This window comes from Calonectris borealis, chromosome 3 (assembly GCF_964195595.1).
Source record: "Calonectris borealis chromosome 3, bCalBor7.hap1.2, whole genome shotgun sequence".
Classification (NCBI taxonomy): domain Eukaryota; kingdom Metazoa; phylum Chordata; class Aves; order Procellariiformes; family Procellariidae; genus Calonectris; species Calonectris borealis.
The window spans coordinates 8,332,950-8,353,695 of NC_134314.1; the positions used below are offsets into that span (position 1 = coordinate 8,332,950).

The 20,746-nt window shown below is 41.8% G+C and overlaps 1 protein-coding gene across 1 annotated transcript in view; it reads right to left on the reverse strand.

The window, feature by feature from the left end:
* Window positions 1-430: 430 nt before the first annotated feature.
* The window catches only part of FKBP1B (FKBP prolyl isomerase 1B), a 46,004-nt gene continuing 25,688 nt past the window's right edge, over window positions 431-20,746 (reverse strand). The window contains exons 3-4 of the mRNA XM_075144950.1: window positions 3,190-3,302; window positions 431-559 (exon numbers count right to left, since the gene is read on the reverse strand). Of these exons, the coding sequence (XP_075001051.1) occupies window positions 431-559; window positions 3,190-3,302 (242 nt within the window). The remainder of the gene's footprint in view (window positions 560-3,189; window positions 3,303-20,746) is intronic.

The following is a 20,746-nucleotide window of genomic DNA, read 5'->3' on the forward strand; positions in this document are numbered from 1 at the left end:
GCCCGTTCATGTACAAGGCGTACACTGGATTTTTTTTTTGAGCACCTTTTGTGGTTTTTTTTTCTTGGTTTAAGTGTACAGTAAGGCAGTGGTTTTTCAATAAGGAATATATATATATTTATATTTATATATATTTTCAATCATCACTGTGAATTCTTCTTACATGCAAATTAAATAAAATGTACAACTAGAAAATGTTACAACGGTAGACATTTTTCCCAAAGCAAAGCTTCTAATAAAAGGCAAATACGGACACCACGAAGTTAAAAAAGAGAAGGAAGGCGTAAGAAACCGAACGGCAGGCGCTATTGACAGGACAGCTTGAGCAGGGAAGATTGGGATTCCAGTGAAGATTCCTCCTGCTGCTGGCAAGGCGAGAAAGAATGGATGGTTATTAACAGATGCCTCCAGCCAACTCCCTCGAGAAGATTCACTCTAACCTGAGTAGCTCCACATCAAAGAGGAGAGTAGCATTGGGAGGGATGACCCCAGGGTGGCCTGTGGCTCCATAGGCCATCTCAGGTGTGCAGGTCAACTTTGCTCTTTGTCCTAAGCTCATCTGGGTTTTGGATGTTGGAGAAAGAAAAAGAGAAGACAAAAAGACAGTATTAGGAGGAAAACAAAGAACAAATCACTACATGGCAGATTTACAGAATCGAGGGGAGTTGGGACCATCGCATTCATCTTTCAGCTTCAAGCTGAAGCTGCCACAAACAGCTCAGATGAAGGTCTCCTGACTCCCCTGGCTTCTCATGGCAGTTATTTAAATTGCCAGAGCCAGTCTGGGAGTGACACAGAGGCTTTTTAATGCATACTTTGGTCTATACTGCCTACGCTGGAGCCAGCTGTAGGAGGTGCGAGTTCCTTCTGCGGAGCGCAGGGTACATGTAACACCATCAGCAGGCGTTAGGAAAAGGCTCTCAGTAACAGATAGGACCGGAGCTTTGTATTCATGAGAGATCAGTGCCAAAACGCAGTTAATTTCAGCTTCTGAAAAGCATTCAGCAACATTTTTCCTTCTTCAGCCACCACCAGGGATGACTTCAAAACCATTGCTGAAACGCTAATGCTGTAGGCACCCAACCTTCCACTGTTGGGCGGATGCAAAGCACACGCTGATGCAATCCTGCTTAAAAGAGGTACTTACTTCCCTCAACTCAGCCCAAGCCTGAGGGCAGATGTCTCACCTCAGGTGCTGCTTATTCCGGCAGAGAGCCCTGGCCCCTGGGATGGACAGAAATGCTCATTTCCCTCACTCCAGATGAGCTCTGGAGGTAACAGTGCTCATCAAGATTTGGGGTATCAAGAATCAAATCCCTGCTCTTCCAACAGAGTATTTTGGGGTGGAGCATTCTCAAACTGCTATTCATGCACCATAAACTGGTGACTGAATATTCACTGGCCAAGAAACAATCCCTGATTTGAAGCAGTGATTTTAACTCAGACCTCTCTCCCAAGATCGGGCACATCCCTGGACTACAGATTACGCGATATTTCCTGTTGAATTTTTTCCAAGTCCTATAAAATATGCCAAAGCTAGGGCTTTCATCACTTAGGTAGAAGAAAAATGTGAGTATGAACTTTCTCACATTCCGGGAGTATTCATATCATGGGGCTGAGGGTATAAGAGCAGATGACCTCCCCTGGTCCCTGCAGGGATTTGTGTGGGGCCGGCGGTTGGCTGCTCTGATGGGTCCCTGCAAGCCAGACGGCTGGTAAGTCATGCACGGGTTTTAGGTATGGGGCAACCTCGAACTGTCAGAAGTTGAGCGGAAAAATGCAGACGCTGCTGCCGTCTGACAGTCATTAAACCAAGGTTTGAAAAATCTGCATGCTAGACGTAGTGAACTGCCTTTTTCCAAGTGCTTTGTGTCAATCACACTTCCCAAGCCCCTCAAAACCCTGGGGTGGAAGGAGACAGCCACAAGCTCGACTTCAGTCAGCGATCCACTAGGAGGAGCAGGAGGGCAGCCTGTTGCCACACTGATTACTGGAATGGCTGTAATTCGGCCACTTATTAATTAAGGGACAGGAGAGCGGTCAAGCAAGGGATAAAGTGATTCACCCAGCGCTTGTTGCCACTGCTTTATCTGCACTGGGTTCTGGTTTCTCCAGCACATTGGGGTCCTGAGCTCCTATTAGGCCTTATTGCAAAGCAAATAATAAAGAGTCCAACTCAAATCCTTGAGAGGCAGGTGGGTATTTTTCAGAGAGTTTAAGGTTCCTCAAATGGACTTCTCCTGCTCTGGCTGGAGCGAAGGGAATGCTTGCATTGCTTCCTCCATAGGGCTGGAAACCATTTTCTCTTCCATCCCGCTCTGGAAAAGCATGGCTGCATCATTCCTTAGTGGATTATTTCTCATTTTGCATTCTTCCCTTCTCTCTATTCAAGCATAAGAAGTTGTCCTGTTATAGTTGTTCCTGTAATAATATTTGAGCTGTTTCCTCCTACACTGAGCTCTAGGACCCCGAAACGGGGAGTCACGAGGAATTTGCACCCTGATCTCATTCACTCTTGCACTTGAGCAGCCTGATCGTGCTCCTCACGTAGTGGGCCCTCACAACACTGCAGACAAAAAGCAAGGGCTGGCAATGAATTGCATTGTGTGGCTCTTCTAGGGTTTTACTGTGTTGGCACTCAACCTGTAATTAATGGAGGGCAGTTTCCTTTTTCTCTGCATAAGGTTGGTCAGTGAATGTTAAGTTTTGTACCTGGGAGCCTGAATAAAAATTTAACAGTGCAGTTTGGTACCTTATTCAGTAAGGGTCAGAATCTGTAGCTCACTCATGGATGCCATCAAAAACAGCAGCTTGGACTTTTATGGAGTAGCTGAATAGAGGCCACTCCATAAAACGCTGCCACCTGCAACATTTTAGAGTTGTCTATTTGTGGAGCTGCCCATGGGAAAGGGACGGGGCTTATGTGGCACATTGGCACCCAGGGAGGGGACGTCACCTCTCCCCTCCCAAACGCATACCACGTGGAAAGCCTCGTGAGTAGGGGATGTCCCTGGATGGACGGAAGAGAACTACAGGAAACACTGTGCTCGAATGGACCACGCTTTCAGAAAACCACGCCGTATCCTACACTGTGATTTCCACTTGGTCTTGTCCCCATTGCACCAGGCATTGCTGTGCTCACAGACCCTTCAGCGGGCTTGAAGTTCAGCCAGAATCATTTCTTTGTACCTGTGTAACACCTTCTTCAAATCCTTTAATGACTTCTTGCCTGCCAATCTTGAACCTGAAAGGCTTGTTTCTGTCTCTGGAGGAATCAAACTTCTTCCCATTCTGTAGCATTCCTGCCAAAACAAGACACACAGTTTCAATCTGAGCTACATCTAAATTTAAGTGCTGGGAGGGAGGGAAGGAGTGAAAAATTAATGTCTTGGTCACATCAGCTGCTCATTTCCATTTTCACTTTGAAGCCTCATCCAAAACAGATAAGGCAGGAGAGTCAAACGCAGTGGTACCATATTGTTACCTTTGCCTTCTAGTAATTCAGGCTCTAAAATGGAAATATATTCTCCTTATTATTCTTAATGCAAGGTTACAACTCATATCGTACCAAATGTTGCACAGACATACAGAAGAGTTGTTGCTCACACAGTGGAGCTTCCCGGCTAAGTAGATAAAAGCAGGCAAGGAACAAGTGGGAAGCAGCAGAAGAGAGAATCCCAACGCACGTACCTGATCCAGGCCTGCTCCTAAACACAAAAAAGCTCCCTAGAACAAGCCTACAGACAAAGAAACCAAATTTAACATAAACTTTATTAGGTTTACTTCTCGTTAAACACTTGCCATTTATTTTAAGGTATTCTTTTAACAGCGTAACTAACTAAAGGGAATAGTCCTTGCGGAGTGCATGTCAGGAAACCAGGGGCTGTTGCTATGTGTGGCCCAAAGCCCACCACAGTCAACAGGAGCTTTCCACCCACGTCTAAGGGTGGGCATGTAGATTCAGGTTTGGGAACTCTTGAGCCAAATTTGCTGCCAATTGAACATCTGCAAGTACAGAGCAGCTCCTTTGACTTGTTCCTGCAAATTTATATCAGAATACTTAGAAGGAATATTTGGTACCTTGGACTCTTTACCTCCCCTACTTGATTTACTCAGGAGTATTAGAATAACGTGTATTACACAAACATGGCCATTCCACACCATGCATGTGAAACTTGTACACAACATTACAACTTTCCTCATACAGAAAGAACGGAAAAGACTCTGCATTCAAAAATAAGAAAACAGCAAGGACGTTTGTATGAATGCTTTACTACCCTCATTCTTTGTATTTTCATTTGGCCACAAGAGACAGTCACAGAAACACCCTACTCGTTCCTGTTGATGGGCACAACACCATATATTATGAACACATGCCCAGATTCTGCAGCAAATGGATAAACATTTAGAGAGCGCTACATGATTAGGTAGGCTCATTCTATTTTCAAACAGTGGATAATTATGGTAGCTTTCAACTTAAAAGTACCTGGTAATTGCTCTTTCAAAATGCTATACTCTGGATATTGCAGGGTTGGGCTGATATTTACATATTAGAATAAATCCTTTCTTTGTAATGCTGTAGTGCCAGTGTTCTGGGCATATACCATGACTCTCCTGTGCAAGGTGCTGTACAAAGAAAAGTTCATTAATAAGCAAATATCTGAGAAAGTTTCTGGTTGAAAACAATATTATCAAGCACAGCTTTGACAGAAAACGCTGAGAAATACTACCTTTATGATCCAGTATGAAAAATACAGTCTTCCTAGTTTCTTTTCATTAAAGCAGTTATATTAATAGAACAGCTTGATGCACAAGTTTTATTTTTCAGCGAAAACCATCAGTTATTGTCCAAACAACAAAAAAGGCATGTTTTGCTTGCTTAAAAAGTCTGTGTTATGAATCAAACGTAAATATAGAGATGTGCCAGAATGAAAAACAAAGAATAAAAGGATAGGATTCATCTTACCAACCTTTATGCTTCTAAGATGTAGCCAGCTACTTTTGAGCTAATTACTCTGCTTCCCTCTCTAATCAAGTCAGAGAAAAATTCACTTTCAGGGGGAAATTCATCTAACCAAATCTAGGGAGCTACATTAGGACATAATGAATTGCATCCTAGCAGTGCCTATTTCTTTGCAATGAATATAAGGGAAGTCCAAACAACTAGCTCAGACATGGATGTCTCCAAATTCATTAGTAGTTAAATCAGTGGTGATGGATGGACTTGCAGTGACGAGTACACAGTATGTGATCATTCCAGTGGGGTTCTGTGTCTAGATATTTTACAACAATACTAAAACCAAATGCTATATTAAGGCAAATTAGCTGTTGACCAAGTCCAACATTTGTCAAAGTTGGTACTTCAGAGATGTGTGTGCATGTGTATAAGGCCTGAGGAGGAAAATTATGGAATAATCTGCCCATAAGGTATGTTTCATAACCTTCATCACTAGTGCTTGTCATATTCCTCAAGTTTTTCACAGTATAATCGTGAAGTATTTTATGTATGCTCCGATGCAAGTACATACACATATTATGCAATATATTGGCTCAGTGATATCCCTAAAGCCCCTCCACGCAGGCTGGGAAGTCGCACCAGCTGCCTGCACAAGGCTTTCTAGTTACAGACAAACGTGGGTTCATTGGTAATGTAGAAACCAGCCTGCATACGGAGGAGGGCAGGCAGGGAGAAGCAGCTCAAGCGGAACTCTCAGGCATATCATATAATCCTTTTTGAAGTATTTGATCTTAAATTTAAATGGCAGTCCTTCCTCACAGCAATTTTAGTTTTAAACACATCATAAAACCTTATGATTCTATAAAATGGAAAGAGACTATTACAGAATCCCAATATTTAATAGTTTTAATATTAAAACTTAGTAATGTCATTACAGTCTGCATGTTCAGAGCAGTATGCAAACATTAATTATTCTTCACAGCAGCCCAAGGAGGTAGAAGAAGATATTTATTATAAAATAGCCTCAGTCTGGAAGTTCAGATTCAGATGCAAAGTTCCACAACACTTCAGTATGCTTTCACTTCATTTTGTAACTATAACCTACGAAAATACTTAGCTTAAAGGTCTGATGGTTTACTAAATACATCAAACCGGCGGCAGAACCCGAATTACCTCTTCAGAGATCCTGACAACAGCTACTGGACAATGTTTCCCATTTAAAATAATGTTTCTATCTGCCCATGAGCTTGCTAATCTAATATATGTCATATAAAAACTGACTCCAATTTCACCATCAAAAGCCTATAGAAGATGTGTTAGGCCTTGTAGAAGAAAACAGGCTGCTTCTCCTATGTTTACAGCAACATCCTATTTCCAGCAACCGCTGAAAATTCATCAGGTGATGAACTCAGAAATGTAACCTCCTCTGTCATCACCCCACCTTATTGCTTTTGGAGGACAAACTGGGATTCAAAGAGTCAGATGTGTCCATATTCGCCGAAGCTCTGGCAGGAGGGTCAATTTTTATATGACTGCCCTTTAAATGCACATCTAGTTTAGAAATGAGTCAGAGTCCCCATGTGCCCTGGAGAAGTTCCGATCCAGATTTAGATCTGAACTTTAGATCTTTTTTATCTCTCTATTTCTGAAAGTTAGAGTTGAGTATTCAGGCCCCTGGGAGCTAAAACAGCATAATGTTTTATTTTCTCTCTTGCTAACGCATCAATTGATTTTCTTTTTGTGAAAAAAATTGATTTGGTTAATATTATTCAACAAGGACGGATGCCCATCTTTGGCCTGCTAGCACTTTTATTTATCTAGCTAACAACAAGGAGAAAAAAAACCACAATCTGGAACTGAACAATGACATTGTTTTGCAAAGTCAGAACAATCAATAAGAGTTTTGACTGAGCAAGGAGACAACTAGATGTCCATATCCTTACTGGTTATAATAACCTTACATTTGATTCTGAAATGTAACAATCATTGTATTAAAATAATTAATTGTACAAACTCAGTTATCAGAATATTGTGCGGATCTGAAAACATTCTGATCTACAAGGTGTTCTAATTAATAACTAGGTTTTAAAAATTAGGTGGCTGTAGAAAAGGAGATGTTTCAGATCATGGGTCCTGCTGAATCATTGAAGGTCAGCTCATTGAAGCTGAAGATCAAAGAGTAGATAAATCATTTTGTTAAGGAATATGACTAGGCATCCATCTAAACTGCCAAAAATACAATGCCATTTGGGCTAAAACAGCAGTGAAAACAAAACTTCAGTCTAGGTTTAACACACGCTATTATTTCTCATTAAAACATAGGTGTGTCTGCACTACTCTTTTAACATGGATTAACCAACTGAGGTCAGTCAACCTCAGCTAGGATCACATCACTTAAGTCTGTTTCCTAAGGGGAGAAGGCTAATGACCCTGTCTGTACTTGCCTAATAACTTTTGAATCTTTTAGCCAATTTCAACCAAGTTTGACAGAGGAGTAGAGTTCATACTGACATAAAGATCCTATGCATGTAATGAAAAGAAATCTGTGTAGGAAGAAGATCCTGTAAGTGATTCTACCAAGAGAAAGGCTCAATCTTTATTTGTTATCAGAGACCCTATATTATTGAGGAAAGGTCAGGAACGGAAAGACATGAATGCTGCAGCTGGACCACAGTCTAAGTTTCTTTTTACCAGAGGGTTCCTCCGTCTGAGAATGCTTCAGCTGGGAATTCAGCCAACCACATAACACAAATCCACAGAGCCAGCCCACCTATTTAGACATCTAACCTACACCTATGGTCCCAACAAAACCATGCTCCAAACCACGCCCAAACCATTATCTATACAAAAGATGGATGGGGAGAAGAACGTCAAAGGCCCTCCATAGACAGCCTGTCAAACTTAACGTGCCTGAATCTGGAAAATTTATGTGTACAATTCCACTGCTAACGTTAGCCATCTCAAAGGTAGAAACTGCGTCTCAAGCTGTCATCTAAGGTACTTGTACAGTTAATGGAGAAAGAGAGGTCTCTCCAAGAATAATTCATCCCACCTAGATTTAGATGTTAGGACTGCAATAACCTCCTGGAATTGTTTATCATTCTCAGTCAACTAACTTACAAAAGTTAAAAAAGTTAACAACGTTAATTTTAAACGCCAGACTGCCAGCTTTTTATAGGGCCCTAGTGAGGAGGTATTAACTCATCCATCCATGGATGAGTTACCTAAATGAAGTAGACCAAATTGCATCCCAGGCTTCACTGGCTCCAGTGTTTAATGAATTATTTGTCTTTGCAGTGCTGACACATTCTGGGAATCAGAAGACAGAGATCCTAATCCAGGATAAATCCCGTGATTTCACTAGTTGCTCTCCTTTTATCCTGTACAATGAGATTCACTTACCTCACAAGTATTAAGGTGGTAAGTTGAACAGGTGACTTTCAAAAAACGGCAACATTCACCTGCAAAGTATTCCATTACCTTATTTTTTTCAAACTGTGTTACCTACAGAACGTAAAGGCAATACATACACTTGAAGACAGCTACTTTCTGAACATATGTTGGCAGCAGAAAGAGGGGCAGATACTCAGAAGGCATTTCTAGGACACTATCCTGTTTCATTTTATGTAGACCAGAGATTCTTCAGGACAGGGACTATATTTTGATGCTCTTTAATGCAATCACCTTTCCAATCATGCCTTGTAACAAATCTGTGCTGTTATAAACTTGTCATTTGGTTTGGTTCCTAGGACTCTCGGAGGCAGCATTTGCTGCAGTTAGTGTTGCTGTGATTAAGAATTTTTGATCTCAAGTGTTTCTTTTTTTCCTTAAAATATATTGTTTATCACTTGTGGAGAGTTTATCACTTGTGGAAGAAGGGGCAGGCAACTCAAGAAGAATCTCAAGAAGGGATCGCGTTAGGTCGTGCAGAGAGGAAATTCGAAAGGCAAAAGCCCAGCTAGAACTCAACCTGGCCACTGTCGTGAGAGACAACAAAGTATATTAATGACAAAGTATATTACAAGTATATTAATGACAAAAGGAGAGCCAAGGAGAATCTCCATCCTTTATTGGATGCGGGAGGGAACATTGCCACTGAGGACAAGAATAAGGCTGAGGTACTTAATGCCTTCTTTGCCTCAGTCTTTAATAGTCAGAGCAGTTATCCTCAGGGTACTCAGCCCCCTGAGCTGGAAGACAAGGACGACGAGCAGGATAAACCCCCCATAATCCAAGAGGAAGCAGTTAATGACCTGCTACGCCACCTGGACGCTCACAAGTCTATGGGGCCAGATGGGATCCACCCGAGGGTACTGAGGGAGCTGGCGGAGGAGCTTGCCGAGCCACTCTCCACCATTTACCAGCAGTCCTGGTTAACTGGGGAGGTCCCGGACAACTGGAGGCTCGCCAATGTGACGCCCATCTACAAGAAGGGCCGGAAGGAGGATCCGGGGAACTACAGGCCAGTCAGCCTGACCTCGGTGCCAGGGAAGATTATGGAACGGTTCGTTTTGAGGGTGCTCACAAGCCATGTTCGGGACAACCAGGGGATCAGGCCCAGCCAGCACGGGTTCATGGAAGGCAGGTCCTGCTTGACCAACCTGATCTCCTTCTATGACCAGGTGACCCGCCTAATGGATGAGGGAAAGGCAGTGGATGTGGTCTACCTGTACTTCAGTAAAGCCTTTGACACTGTCTCCCACAGCATTCTCCTAGAGAAGCTGGCGGCTCACGGCCTAGACAGGTGCACTCTTCGCTGGGTAAAAAACTGGCTGGACGGCCGAGCCCAGAGAGTTGTGGTGAACGGAGTTAAATCCAGTTGGCGGCCGGTCACGAGCGGTGTTCCCCAGGGCTCAGTTTTGGGGCCGGTCCTGTTCAATATCTTTATCAACGATCTGGACGAGGGGATCGAGTGCTCCCTCAGTAAGTTTGCAGGCGACACCAAGCTGGGCGGGAGTGTTGATCTGCTGGAGGGTAGGAAGGCTCTGCAGAGGGACCTGGACAGGCTGGATCGATGGGCCGAGGCCAACTGTATGAGGTTCAACAAGGCCAAGTGCCGGGTCCTGCACTTCGGCCACAACAACCCCAGGCAACGCTACAGGCTTGGGGAAGAGTGGCTGGAAAGCTGCCCGGAGGAAAAGGACCTGGGGGTGCTGGTTGACAGCCGGCTGAACATGAGCCGGCAGTGTGCCCAGGTGGCCAAGAAGGCCAACGGCATCCTGGCCTGTATCAGAAATAGTGTGGCCAGCAGGAGCAGGGAGGTGATCGTGCCCCTGTACTCGGCACTGGTGAGGCCACACCTCGAATCCTGTGTTCAGTTTTGGGCCCCTCACGACAAGAAGGACATGGAGGTGCTGGAGCGTGTCCAGAGGAGGGCAACGAAGCTGGTGAAGGGCCTGGAGCACAAGTCTGATGAGGAGCACCAGAGGGAACAGGGGTTGTTTAGCCTGGAGAAGAGGAGGCTGAGGGGAGACCTCATCGCGCTCTACAACTACCTGAAAGGAGGTTGTAGTGAGGTGGGGTTTGGTCTCTTCTTCCAAGTAACAAGCGATAGGATGAGAGGAAATGGCGTCAAGTTGCGCCAAGGGAGGTTTAGGCTGGACATTAGGAAAAATTTCTTTACTGAAAGAGTGGTCAGGCCTTGGAACAGGCTGCCCAGGGAAGTGGTTGAGTCACCATCCCTGGAAGTATTTAAAAGATGATGTAGATGTAGGCGTGGTGGTGTTGAGTTGACGGTTGGACTCAATGATCTTAGAGGTCTTTCCCAACCTTAATGATTCTATGATTCTATGATTTTATGATTCTATGATTCTATTCTATGATTGTTTCTATGTCAACGTATGTCAATATTCCATCGGGAGAATGTCACAAAGGCTGGAAATTCTGATTTTTCCCCCATTTACAACCTGTAACTATTACTAATATACACTTTTAGTCTGGAAAATATATTATTAAGAAGCTTCTATAAACTGTACAAAAGCTTGTGTCAACATTGGCACCTTCACAGTGCATAGAGGAAGACACAGTTCAGCAAAGCAGAGGTGTTCAGCATAATCGCATAGGAGTGGTAGGAGAAACACATCCATAAAGTCACAAATCACATCCCAGGTTGGTTTACACCAGCAAAACTCCACTGATTTCAGTGGCGTTATTCGCATTTTACATTAAAATAGATCAGTTCTCTTCAGGACTCAGTTCTGACATACTGCGGTAAAGCAGGACAACTCCTCTGCATTTAGTGGTGGTCCCTCTAGCTCATGGCTGAGTCTCATGCTAACACACCTGAAAAACTTGTCGTTTCCCACCAGGAACAAGAATAGTTCCCGTATGTCTTAGTGTTAAATGGAGGGATCTGGGCAACACTTTTCCAGGCAAATACAGTGCGTGCCTTGTGTTTCTGCTTCCCAGGGAAATGCCTAGAGGACCTAACATGCCTCAGCTCTCCAGCTCATTCCATCAGAGTCCAGATCTGCATAAGCCGGATATCTCACATCTCTTACATCTTCATTTGCCATTTCATTATTACCTCAAAACGCAACTCACTGTTTTACACCTTTTCATCGTAACAACAGCTCCCGGTAATCTGTAGTCACACCGGGTCACGAGCCTCCTTCCAAACAACCTCTGATTTCCTTGATGTGACTTCCAAAGCAAACTCTTTTCTGGACAAATTTGGCGTCTCATCAATTTTACTGATGGAAACAATTTTCATCAGAAATGATGACTGTTGCAATGGAAATAAAGAGCGAGTGTTGAATGTGAGCTGGAGGATGCTTTCATTTCCTACGCTATGTTTGAATAGTGGGCCATCTTACCGCGTCCTGTACGGGGACTTTGGCAACTGAAATGAGAAGGGAAGCATGGCTTTTCAAGGGAAAGGTTCAACAACAGAGCTTTAGTACCACTGTAAACACAAACTCGGTTTTTCCCTGCTAACGTTTCCTCTGCTTAATATAAACAAAGCCTTATGAAGAAAAAAGGATTTGCTGGCTTAGACTACATTTTTCTGACAGTTTACAGCCACTTAAGAAAAAATGATTAATCTTTTTAAGGGAATTTTCAGTCTAGAGGGATAATAGTTGAAGACACTGGGGAGTGCATCTCTGCAGCATATCAGCTTTTTACCACAATTTTTTTGTTGGTGTTTAAAAAGGCAACAGCAACGATTTGAATGTGCCATTTGTTGCCATGACAAACAATCACTGACTCAAAGTATAGAAATGGGAAACGGATAGCAGTGGTGGTCACTTCTTAGTTCCTGTTACCTCAGCGCACTTTAGTAATGGTTGATCTTTTCAACACAGGCAGCCTTGCTGCTTCATTTTCTTCATGTATTATATACTCATATATCTTTAATGTGGAGTAAGAGCAACACAATCAATTATTTATTATGCAGCTGAGAGCATGCAATGAAGACACAACAGACAACTATTCAATAATGCATTACCATGCACTATATATCAGTGTTGCGTACAACTACAAGACAATATGAAAGAGCCTTGCACTTAGCTTGACTTCACAGCCAAGAAAATTACATGCAATTGTCAGTTCACCCTACTGAAAGGCATTATTCTGTCCTAACGGCTTTATAGATTTGCATATTTTTAAAAGAGAAGAAAAAGTAGATTTACCCTCAAGGCAGCTATGAGGCTCAATAAGCATAGTCTACATGAATTGTAAGGAGACCAAAACAATTCCTCTGGTATCCTGTTGCCTTAAAACAGTCATTTTATTTTAGGGTTTGATTCTGTAACCATTACAAAGTTCAGCTGTAAAATATACATGCTCTGCAGCATAAGGCAAATTTAATTTGAATAAGCATGGCAGAATCAGGTTAATCAGGGTATGCTAATGAGTAGGACAATAGATGTCTAAAACAACATTTTAGAGATAATATATTACTACAGAAAAACTTTGCATCTCTTGCATCTCTACCCCTAAATACCATGTCCTGTAACACAGGTTCTGGAGGGAAAGGGAACGTTCCTGACTGGGCTAGGTCTTTCTGTCCCTCCCATCTGGTACCAGCCAAGAAGCACAAAGAGCAGTTCAAAAGCGTGGCTGTAATACAAATAAGATATTTTCCAAGATTTCCCACCCAAACACATGCAGCAAAGCTTGGCCAAAGAACTCGGGCCATCTAGTGCACCAAGATAATAGGACAATACAATTAATCACTTTCTTTTCTTCTTGGTTTCATTCTCAATCTCATCCTATGCCACAAGGCACACATGTATTTCCTTCCCCCCCTCCTTTTTGTTTTATGATTGCCTATGCAATGGCGATATGGATTTCATATTTTAGCCTGAGGCACATATATGAATGTGCAGATGACCTTCCACTGGGAAGTTACGTACTTCAGTAAGGGGTTAAACCTCACTGAAATAGGTGAACACGATAGCCATCTGTATTTCAGTGTATGGCACAAGACGGGCCCAAGCATGTCACCAAAGCTTCTGAATACAGATCTGGGTGCAGGGAGCACGGAAAAACACCACAGAAAGCAGAGAAGGCTCTTGAGACATTTCCTGGGAAAGCTCTGAGATCACGTGACAGAGGGGTTTGGGGAGAAAAGAACCAGATTCCCTACTAATTAATTCCTCCTCTGCTCAGGGAAAGGGGATGTTGAATGATCTGCCAGAAGAAACACCTTCCCAACCTAAAATAACAATACTGCATCAGCAGTTAGGTGTGCTTTAATGACGAGCTGTTCCCAGATTGGGCATCCTTTGTTTTTCAACTATCTAGACTTCCAGTATGTGCCTCCATTTCCTTCTGAATAAAATCTGTGCTGAAATCTTAATTTATCAATGCAACACTTCCCTTGGCTAGAGCTAGCAACAGCCTAGTGAAAAATCTACCCATCTCTAGTAGGGCACTGGATCAAGAGGCTGTGCATACCCAAAGACAATAAATTTGAACATGGAAAATGTATATTCTTAACGCGTTACCACTTAACACCAAGATGCTAAATGGCATGTTGGCTTTTGGGGCATTTGGAACTGAAAAATAAAATTTCTCCCCACATCCCTTGTGAATGAATGCTTTTTCTCTCCTGCAGGCCCCTGTTTACCCGGTTCTTTGTCACATCCAGCTTTTTTAATGCACAGCATGGCCATACCTCATTCACAGAGGAGTGTTTTACTGAAGCTCATCTTGACAAACACTGCAATCATCTAACATCGTGCAAAGGACTTAGCAACTACTCTGTTCTCAAATAAGAAGGAGAAAAAGAAAAACATTCTTGGAAAAAGAGACACACACAAGATGCAACCAGAGAAGAAAACAGAGTTTATAAAAATGGGTGTTGATTGAGCCGTGTAAGAAGGCACAGTCAATATGCCAAGATTACATATACTCTAAATAAGTCAGAGGCAGACACTGCCGTTCCATCATGATCTCATATGTACATAAAACATACATATTACAGAATTCAAATGCTTTTTATCCAGGGTATCCAACTTTTGGATCCAGACTGGTTAGACATTCCTGTAATGTGTCTTATTTTAGAGATGTGGTATAACCTTCCTGGCTGGCATTATGTAATATCCCCTCCCTTCACAAGCGTTCGGAGAATTCCTGGGGAATCGTCTCCTCCTGCCTGCAATTCCACAGGGGAAAATGAGACATGACTTCACCGGCACCAACTTGGGGCCACCATGGGGCCTCACTTCAGTGTAATACAGTTTCCAGGGTAATCAGGTGAAATACACTGCTGTTTCACTCAAGGAACAAATCCCTTGCGCAAGAGTGGAGAAGGACAGGTATCTAGCCCCCTCCATTGACATGGACAGACCATAGACTTCTAGGTAGCTAAAGACAGTTGAGATTAATTCCACCCAAAACGACTTGATCACAGTCAAGATTAGTGAAAAAATGCAGTTTAAAACTAAGTTGGTTTTGATTTGCATACCAAACGCCTTCCTGTGGATTATAGAATCATGGAATCATAGAATCATTAAGGTTGGAAAAGACCTCTAAGATCATCGAGTCCAACCGTTGCCTAAGGTCCTTTAGACTCGGTGATCGCAGATCTACCTAGTCACTTACTGTATAGTAATACATACAGTAAACATGTTGTAGAAATAACAAGACAAAAGCCACTTCTAGTCTTTGAATGAACTCTGAGAAGGGTTTATTAACAAGTTATGTATTGGGTAACCCTCATTATGTTGTCAGAAGTTCAGCCTACCATTAAGATCAGATAAAACCAGCATTTTGCCAAGCAGTCTTTATCATTTGCTGCAACGCTCCAGTGGAAGAATGTCTTATTCAGACACCATTATTTTTCTATGCTGTCTTTTTAAAAGGTATATGAGATAGATACACTCATCAAGGAACAAATCTTTCTATAGATGTACGGTTTGTTCTTCCAACCTACTAGGAATGCACTTGCTTTCACAAAAAGGAGTATTTTTATAGTATTGTTTTCAATGTAAAAACAGTGTTTTATGTGCTCCAAGGCAGATCCGAGTAGTGTCATAAATATCTCTCTGCCTGTAAACTCTGAAAGTATGTTCTGAAATAATATTAGCTACGAAATTCCTCTTTTGCCACATTTGTTTCCTAATTTTGTTCATCCTTTCTGGTGTTGCAGATCCTCATTGATGTAAACTGGCACAGTTCCCCTGATATTAATGAAAGTACAAAAATATATGTAGCAGTTTAAGACCTGGATCACGGTAATTTAAAACTAAGTTGAATGATGCACTTGGGACTATTCTCCAGAGCAGAAACCTGCAAGAATACGGAATAGTGTAGATTTGTGATCAGAGCAAAAAGCTGGATGTCAAAAAGAATAGGTTCTGTCAGCAGACAGCTGTGTAAGTGTAACTCACCTTCATTTTATTCCCTGTGAAATGACGACTGTGGTTTCACCAAGGTCAGAAAGACAGTCACTAGCATATCCAGCAATAATATTGTTAATTAATATACTTTGCCTTAGGTATCTTGAAAGGCTTAATTCAGTAAGCCTTTAAAGTATCTTCAGAGCCACAGTGGAAAGGAGCTATTAACAGCACAGTTTGTTATTATAAATAGGTCTTTTCCATCTCTAAGTTTTGATCTTGGTGATCTTATAAACAAACTATGGAAAAAGTGGCAGCTGTTATCTTGACAGATGGGTCTCAGGCATTGCTCTGCTGGACATTAGACAGTCGTCTCTCTGTAGAACAATAGGAATTTCCAAGTGCCTGTATCTATTTCCATCTACTTAACAAGCCACTCATGTCTTGGGCTAGCGAAGGGAAGAAGCAAGGAGAACGCAAAATAAATGTTTTAGGGGAAACATCTCAGAGAAAGAGATGAGAATCAGATGAGTATCACCTATTAGTGACTTCCCTCTTGAGTTTTACTGAAGTGACAGACAGAAAAAGAATCAGAAGTTTCTTATAGAGGCAATGGAGACAAACAGGCACTTCCAGAAGGTGAGATACAGAAAGCCTGTGCACTGAGTGAAGTGCAGCCTATAGTCAGCCAGCAGGACAAGAGAAGAACAAGGATGCACCTCAACTTTCAGCTTTTCCTAGAATTTAGCATCATCATCCATTTTGGATGTAGAGCTTTGAATCTGATTTTAAGGACAGACGCAAGCCTGAGAATGGTTCATCCTTTTTAAAGGGTGCTTGGTAGGCTTGCCCATCTTTTCTATCATAAACAATTGCCAAAAGCACCACAAGTTCAACTGGACCTCAAGCCTGAATTTAAACCCATGTCCTTCACCTTTTCTGATGGTATTCTCATCACCGGACAACCAAACACTCAATAGCATCACCCTCTGTGCTTCCACTTGAATCTGTATGGTAGCTGCAAATGGAGAATGATGAAGTTAGGTGAAAACTAAGCAAGTAGTAATTAGGGAGGTCAGTGGGAAGGACAGAGACCTGGATCCCAATCCTTGCTCCCAGGACTTGTTGGATCAGCTGTGCCTGATGTTGTGTAGGGTTTGTCCCTGCATTGTTTCAACGAAGTTCTCATTGACTTCAGCAGGAGTCTGAGGATGGACTGCACAGACCATAACATTTTTCCAAAAGCAAAAGTATTTTCACACTCAGCACTGCTGCAAACAAAAGACACTGTAAATTACACTGTAAATTAAGCCAGTTTAGATACTACAAATAGAAATAGTAGTCAGTCCATAGACACAAACAACAAAGATAAGCCAAAAATACCTCAATAGCACAACAGAGTGGAAAACAACACAAGTTGAAAGTGGACCACCAGTGAAGCATTACATAAACAAATGTATTATTACACCAGCAACAAAAAGCCAGATTTCAGATTCTACAGCAAAACGTGTAATATTATTATCTGTAAAAGCAAAGATAGAGATGGTGAATACATTGCATAACTCACAGGAATTCTGTGAGACCAGACAGCTCTCTATCACAGGTCACACTATCTTTTATCATCCCAATAAGTGTAACTGAAAAAGTAGCATCCTGTATGAGTAACTTACTATATGAAGTCAGTAAAAATCTGCTTCTACCAATCAAATGGTCAAAACATACACATCATGACCACATTAACAAAGGATGATTTTCTGCAGAAAAATAATGGTTTGTTATGATTTTATCCAAAATTCTAAAGAAAATACAATTCAGGGTTGAATGGAATGAGAGAGTGAAACATTTTGCTTTAGAAAATGAAAAAAAATTGCCTTATGTCCATCTGAAATGTTTCATTCTACTGAGAATACACGGCTTTGTTTTCAGATATTAATATGAACTATTTAAATTCAGCTTCGATGAGGTCTAGGGAGTTCTTGAACACCACCGCCTTTCCAATTATTTAACGCCAAGTATTGTTTAGTTACATTCAAGCTAAAAGACACCAGAGCTATTAAGGAGAAAACATAAAAGGAAAAGAGAAAAGTTAAAATTCATAAGGAGTATACTGAGGGGGAGGCATATCAGAGAAAATTCAAGTATCCAGACAGCCAAACCAGACAAAAGAAAGGCAGAACTGACCTAAACTTTGGATCAAAGAAGCTGAGATTTATGTGAAAGGGATACAGTTATCTGGTCTAAAATAATCATTCACCCAGACACTCAGAGGTATTCTACATCACTTTTAAAAATAACTGAACAGATCTTCCCTGACTAGGTAACATGGCTTACTCTGTCATCCATAATATGTAATGTTATGGAACATGTAAAAGCTCCATTCATTTAGGCTGCTGCTTCCATTTTTCCATTTTGCACAGCAAAGGAAAAGGTTTGTGGGAGTTAATTTATCTCAGTTTTGTGTACCATTTTAATGCTTAAACACGTATCTGCAGATTTAGTTGCTGCCTGCATAGGGAGTTCCAGTGATCCTGCTCACCAGGGCAGCAATCACCCAGGCTACTGAGTCTTTGGAAATAATTCATCAGAATTGTAAGTATTCTGGATGTTCATGTTATCAAACAGTTGCCAGGAAAAAAAGGAAATAAAATAGAAAATTACATAAACCCAATGAACTTAAGTAATCTAAGTTTCAAATAATTAAAAAAGCCCTGCTGATTTGACTCAAAACTGTCATGGGTACAAATCTCTCTCCTGGGAAAACAAGTTTATTTGTGCCCTTTTCAAGAAAAAGGATGCAGAGAATTTAAATTTCTCGGTATATCTAATCTGTGTTCTCTACCACAACTGAATATCTGCGAGCTTCTGCTTGCTCACGTGATGAAAGATCACTAAAAACACAGCCAGGCACGTTTAAGCCATAACTCTATTTTAACAGGAACAAACCACATGAAAGCATGTTCTGCATCTCATTTCACATCTCACGTGCTCTGCACAGTCTGTGGGCTCAGGCAGTATCCTAGAGACACAGAGCACCATATATTGCATTCCTATTTTGTCTATTATAAGCACAATAAGTATCACTGTGTAGTAAAACACCATTTCCACCAAATCTACCTACCATTTTTGGCATAATTTTATTGCTTTCCACTTAATGATCTGCCCTAAAGACAGGACACTTTGATTCATGAGAACCCCCTCATCATCAGTACTCGGTCTTTACCCGCACATAATTTGGATGAAGACTTCTCCTGTATGTCCACAACCGTGGCTAATGCTCCAAATAAACCTGTGCTTTATAGCTTATGTTGTGCTCCCAAATGATGGCTTTCAAATTTTTTGAGTCTTTCTTTGATACCGGAGTCTCTGCCGAGATCATTCATTGGCTGTATTTTCTTGTTGCTACGCTGAAAGGCTTTGCTGAGCTTTGGTTTTGTCTTGTTTTGCATCAGTGGTTCCTCTCTCTTGTACACATCATGGCATGATGAAGGTGTTCAGGCAGGACCCTCATCTGTGGCTTTTCCTGACCACCAGCTTTGCAATGGTGTCACACAAGCAATCACTCTGCTGCCTTGCACAACTACTTCACTCTTCCATCACATCCTGTATGTTGGGGAAAGCTCCGTTTCTGCTACGAGCAAGTTTTTCAATTCTGAAAATGCTCAGTGGAGAACTTCATGTCAAGCAGGTTGTGGCATGTAATCATGACTTCTGTTTCTGAGCTCCTTCTGCCCTACCATATAGGTTTCATGGATGGAGCGCAAGACCACTGTTCTCTGCAGGCTTGCAATACTAGCGTCTTCTTTGCCTTCAGTGAAGTGTGGTAAGTCACTAATGGATGGGCATCTGATCTTACACATAGGGCACTGCTGCTTGAACCACATCCTGAATGTCAGTCAGAATACTTGGTGAAGGAGAGATATCTAAAGCTATCATATTATTTGCTGGATCAAAAGTCCAAGGCAGCCATAACAATTCTGGTAGTTCAATTCCTGATCTATGCATATTTCTGTAATTTTTGGGTGCTTTGCCTTTTTAAGACAAAACATCATCTGCACTTGCTTGTGCACCGTGTGCCCTAGTGTTTACCTTCTAGCAAGAGGATTATATACTGCCTTCTGTCCTTATGGAACTTCACTTTTTTTACTTGCTCTTCACGGCCTTCTTAGAGAGGCGGTCACATGTTTCAAAGCCCAATATGGTTGGTATTTTGGAGCCAATTCTCCAGGCAAAAAAAAACACATATAAATTTTTGCACAGCTTGCAAATGAACCAGCGAACTCTTCTGTGATCTGCCCTTAGTACTAAGGTGGTTTCCTTAACGTAAACAGCCTTTTCTGCAAAGATCTGAATGCCTGACTCTGGAGATTATGACACTGGACTCCCAGATAGCAAATCACAAATTAACAACTTGCTAAACAGTTTCAGAAATATGTCTTTCATCAGTGCTCTCCCAAGGGTTTAAAAGAAAGTAGTGTGATTTGAAAAAAAAGTGATTTATAAACCAGCTGCATTTGGATTGCAACACTGCATTAAGCAGAGAAGTCATTTTTGGAGCAAATATAACAGCCTGCTTCTGTTTAGGTGTAATATTTTTTCTACTTCTGTTACACCAAATTATGTGGATAATACCGGCACAGCGCACCTCGCAAGGAGCCAGAACTCAAACAGTGTTTAGTTGCACCTCTTTGAATGGAACTGCTTTATAGCATCATGAAATCTAAATATTGGTGCATTGCAGATTGTAATTTTTAGCTGCTGCAATACCACGTCTTGTTTTGGTGCCTACTGCCAGATGACATCATCTTGTAGCAACTTCTTCAGTGGAGCAGCCAAAGCTGCTTCTCCCAGGATATTGTTGACTAGAAATCCAACAATCCCATATATTTTTTTTTTCAGTCTTCCTGCTGCAAGTAAGACTGGAAGGATGGGAAGGAAGAGGAAATTACAGAATCATATCAGCAAGGAAGATCACAGATGGCCCTGGGAAAGACAGGGATGCAGA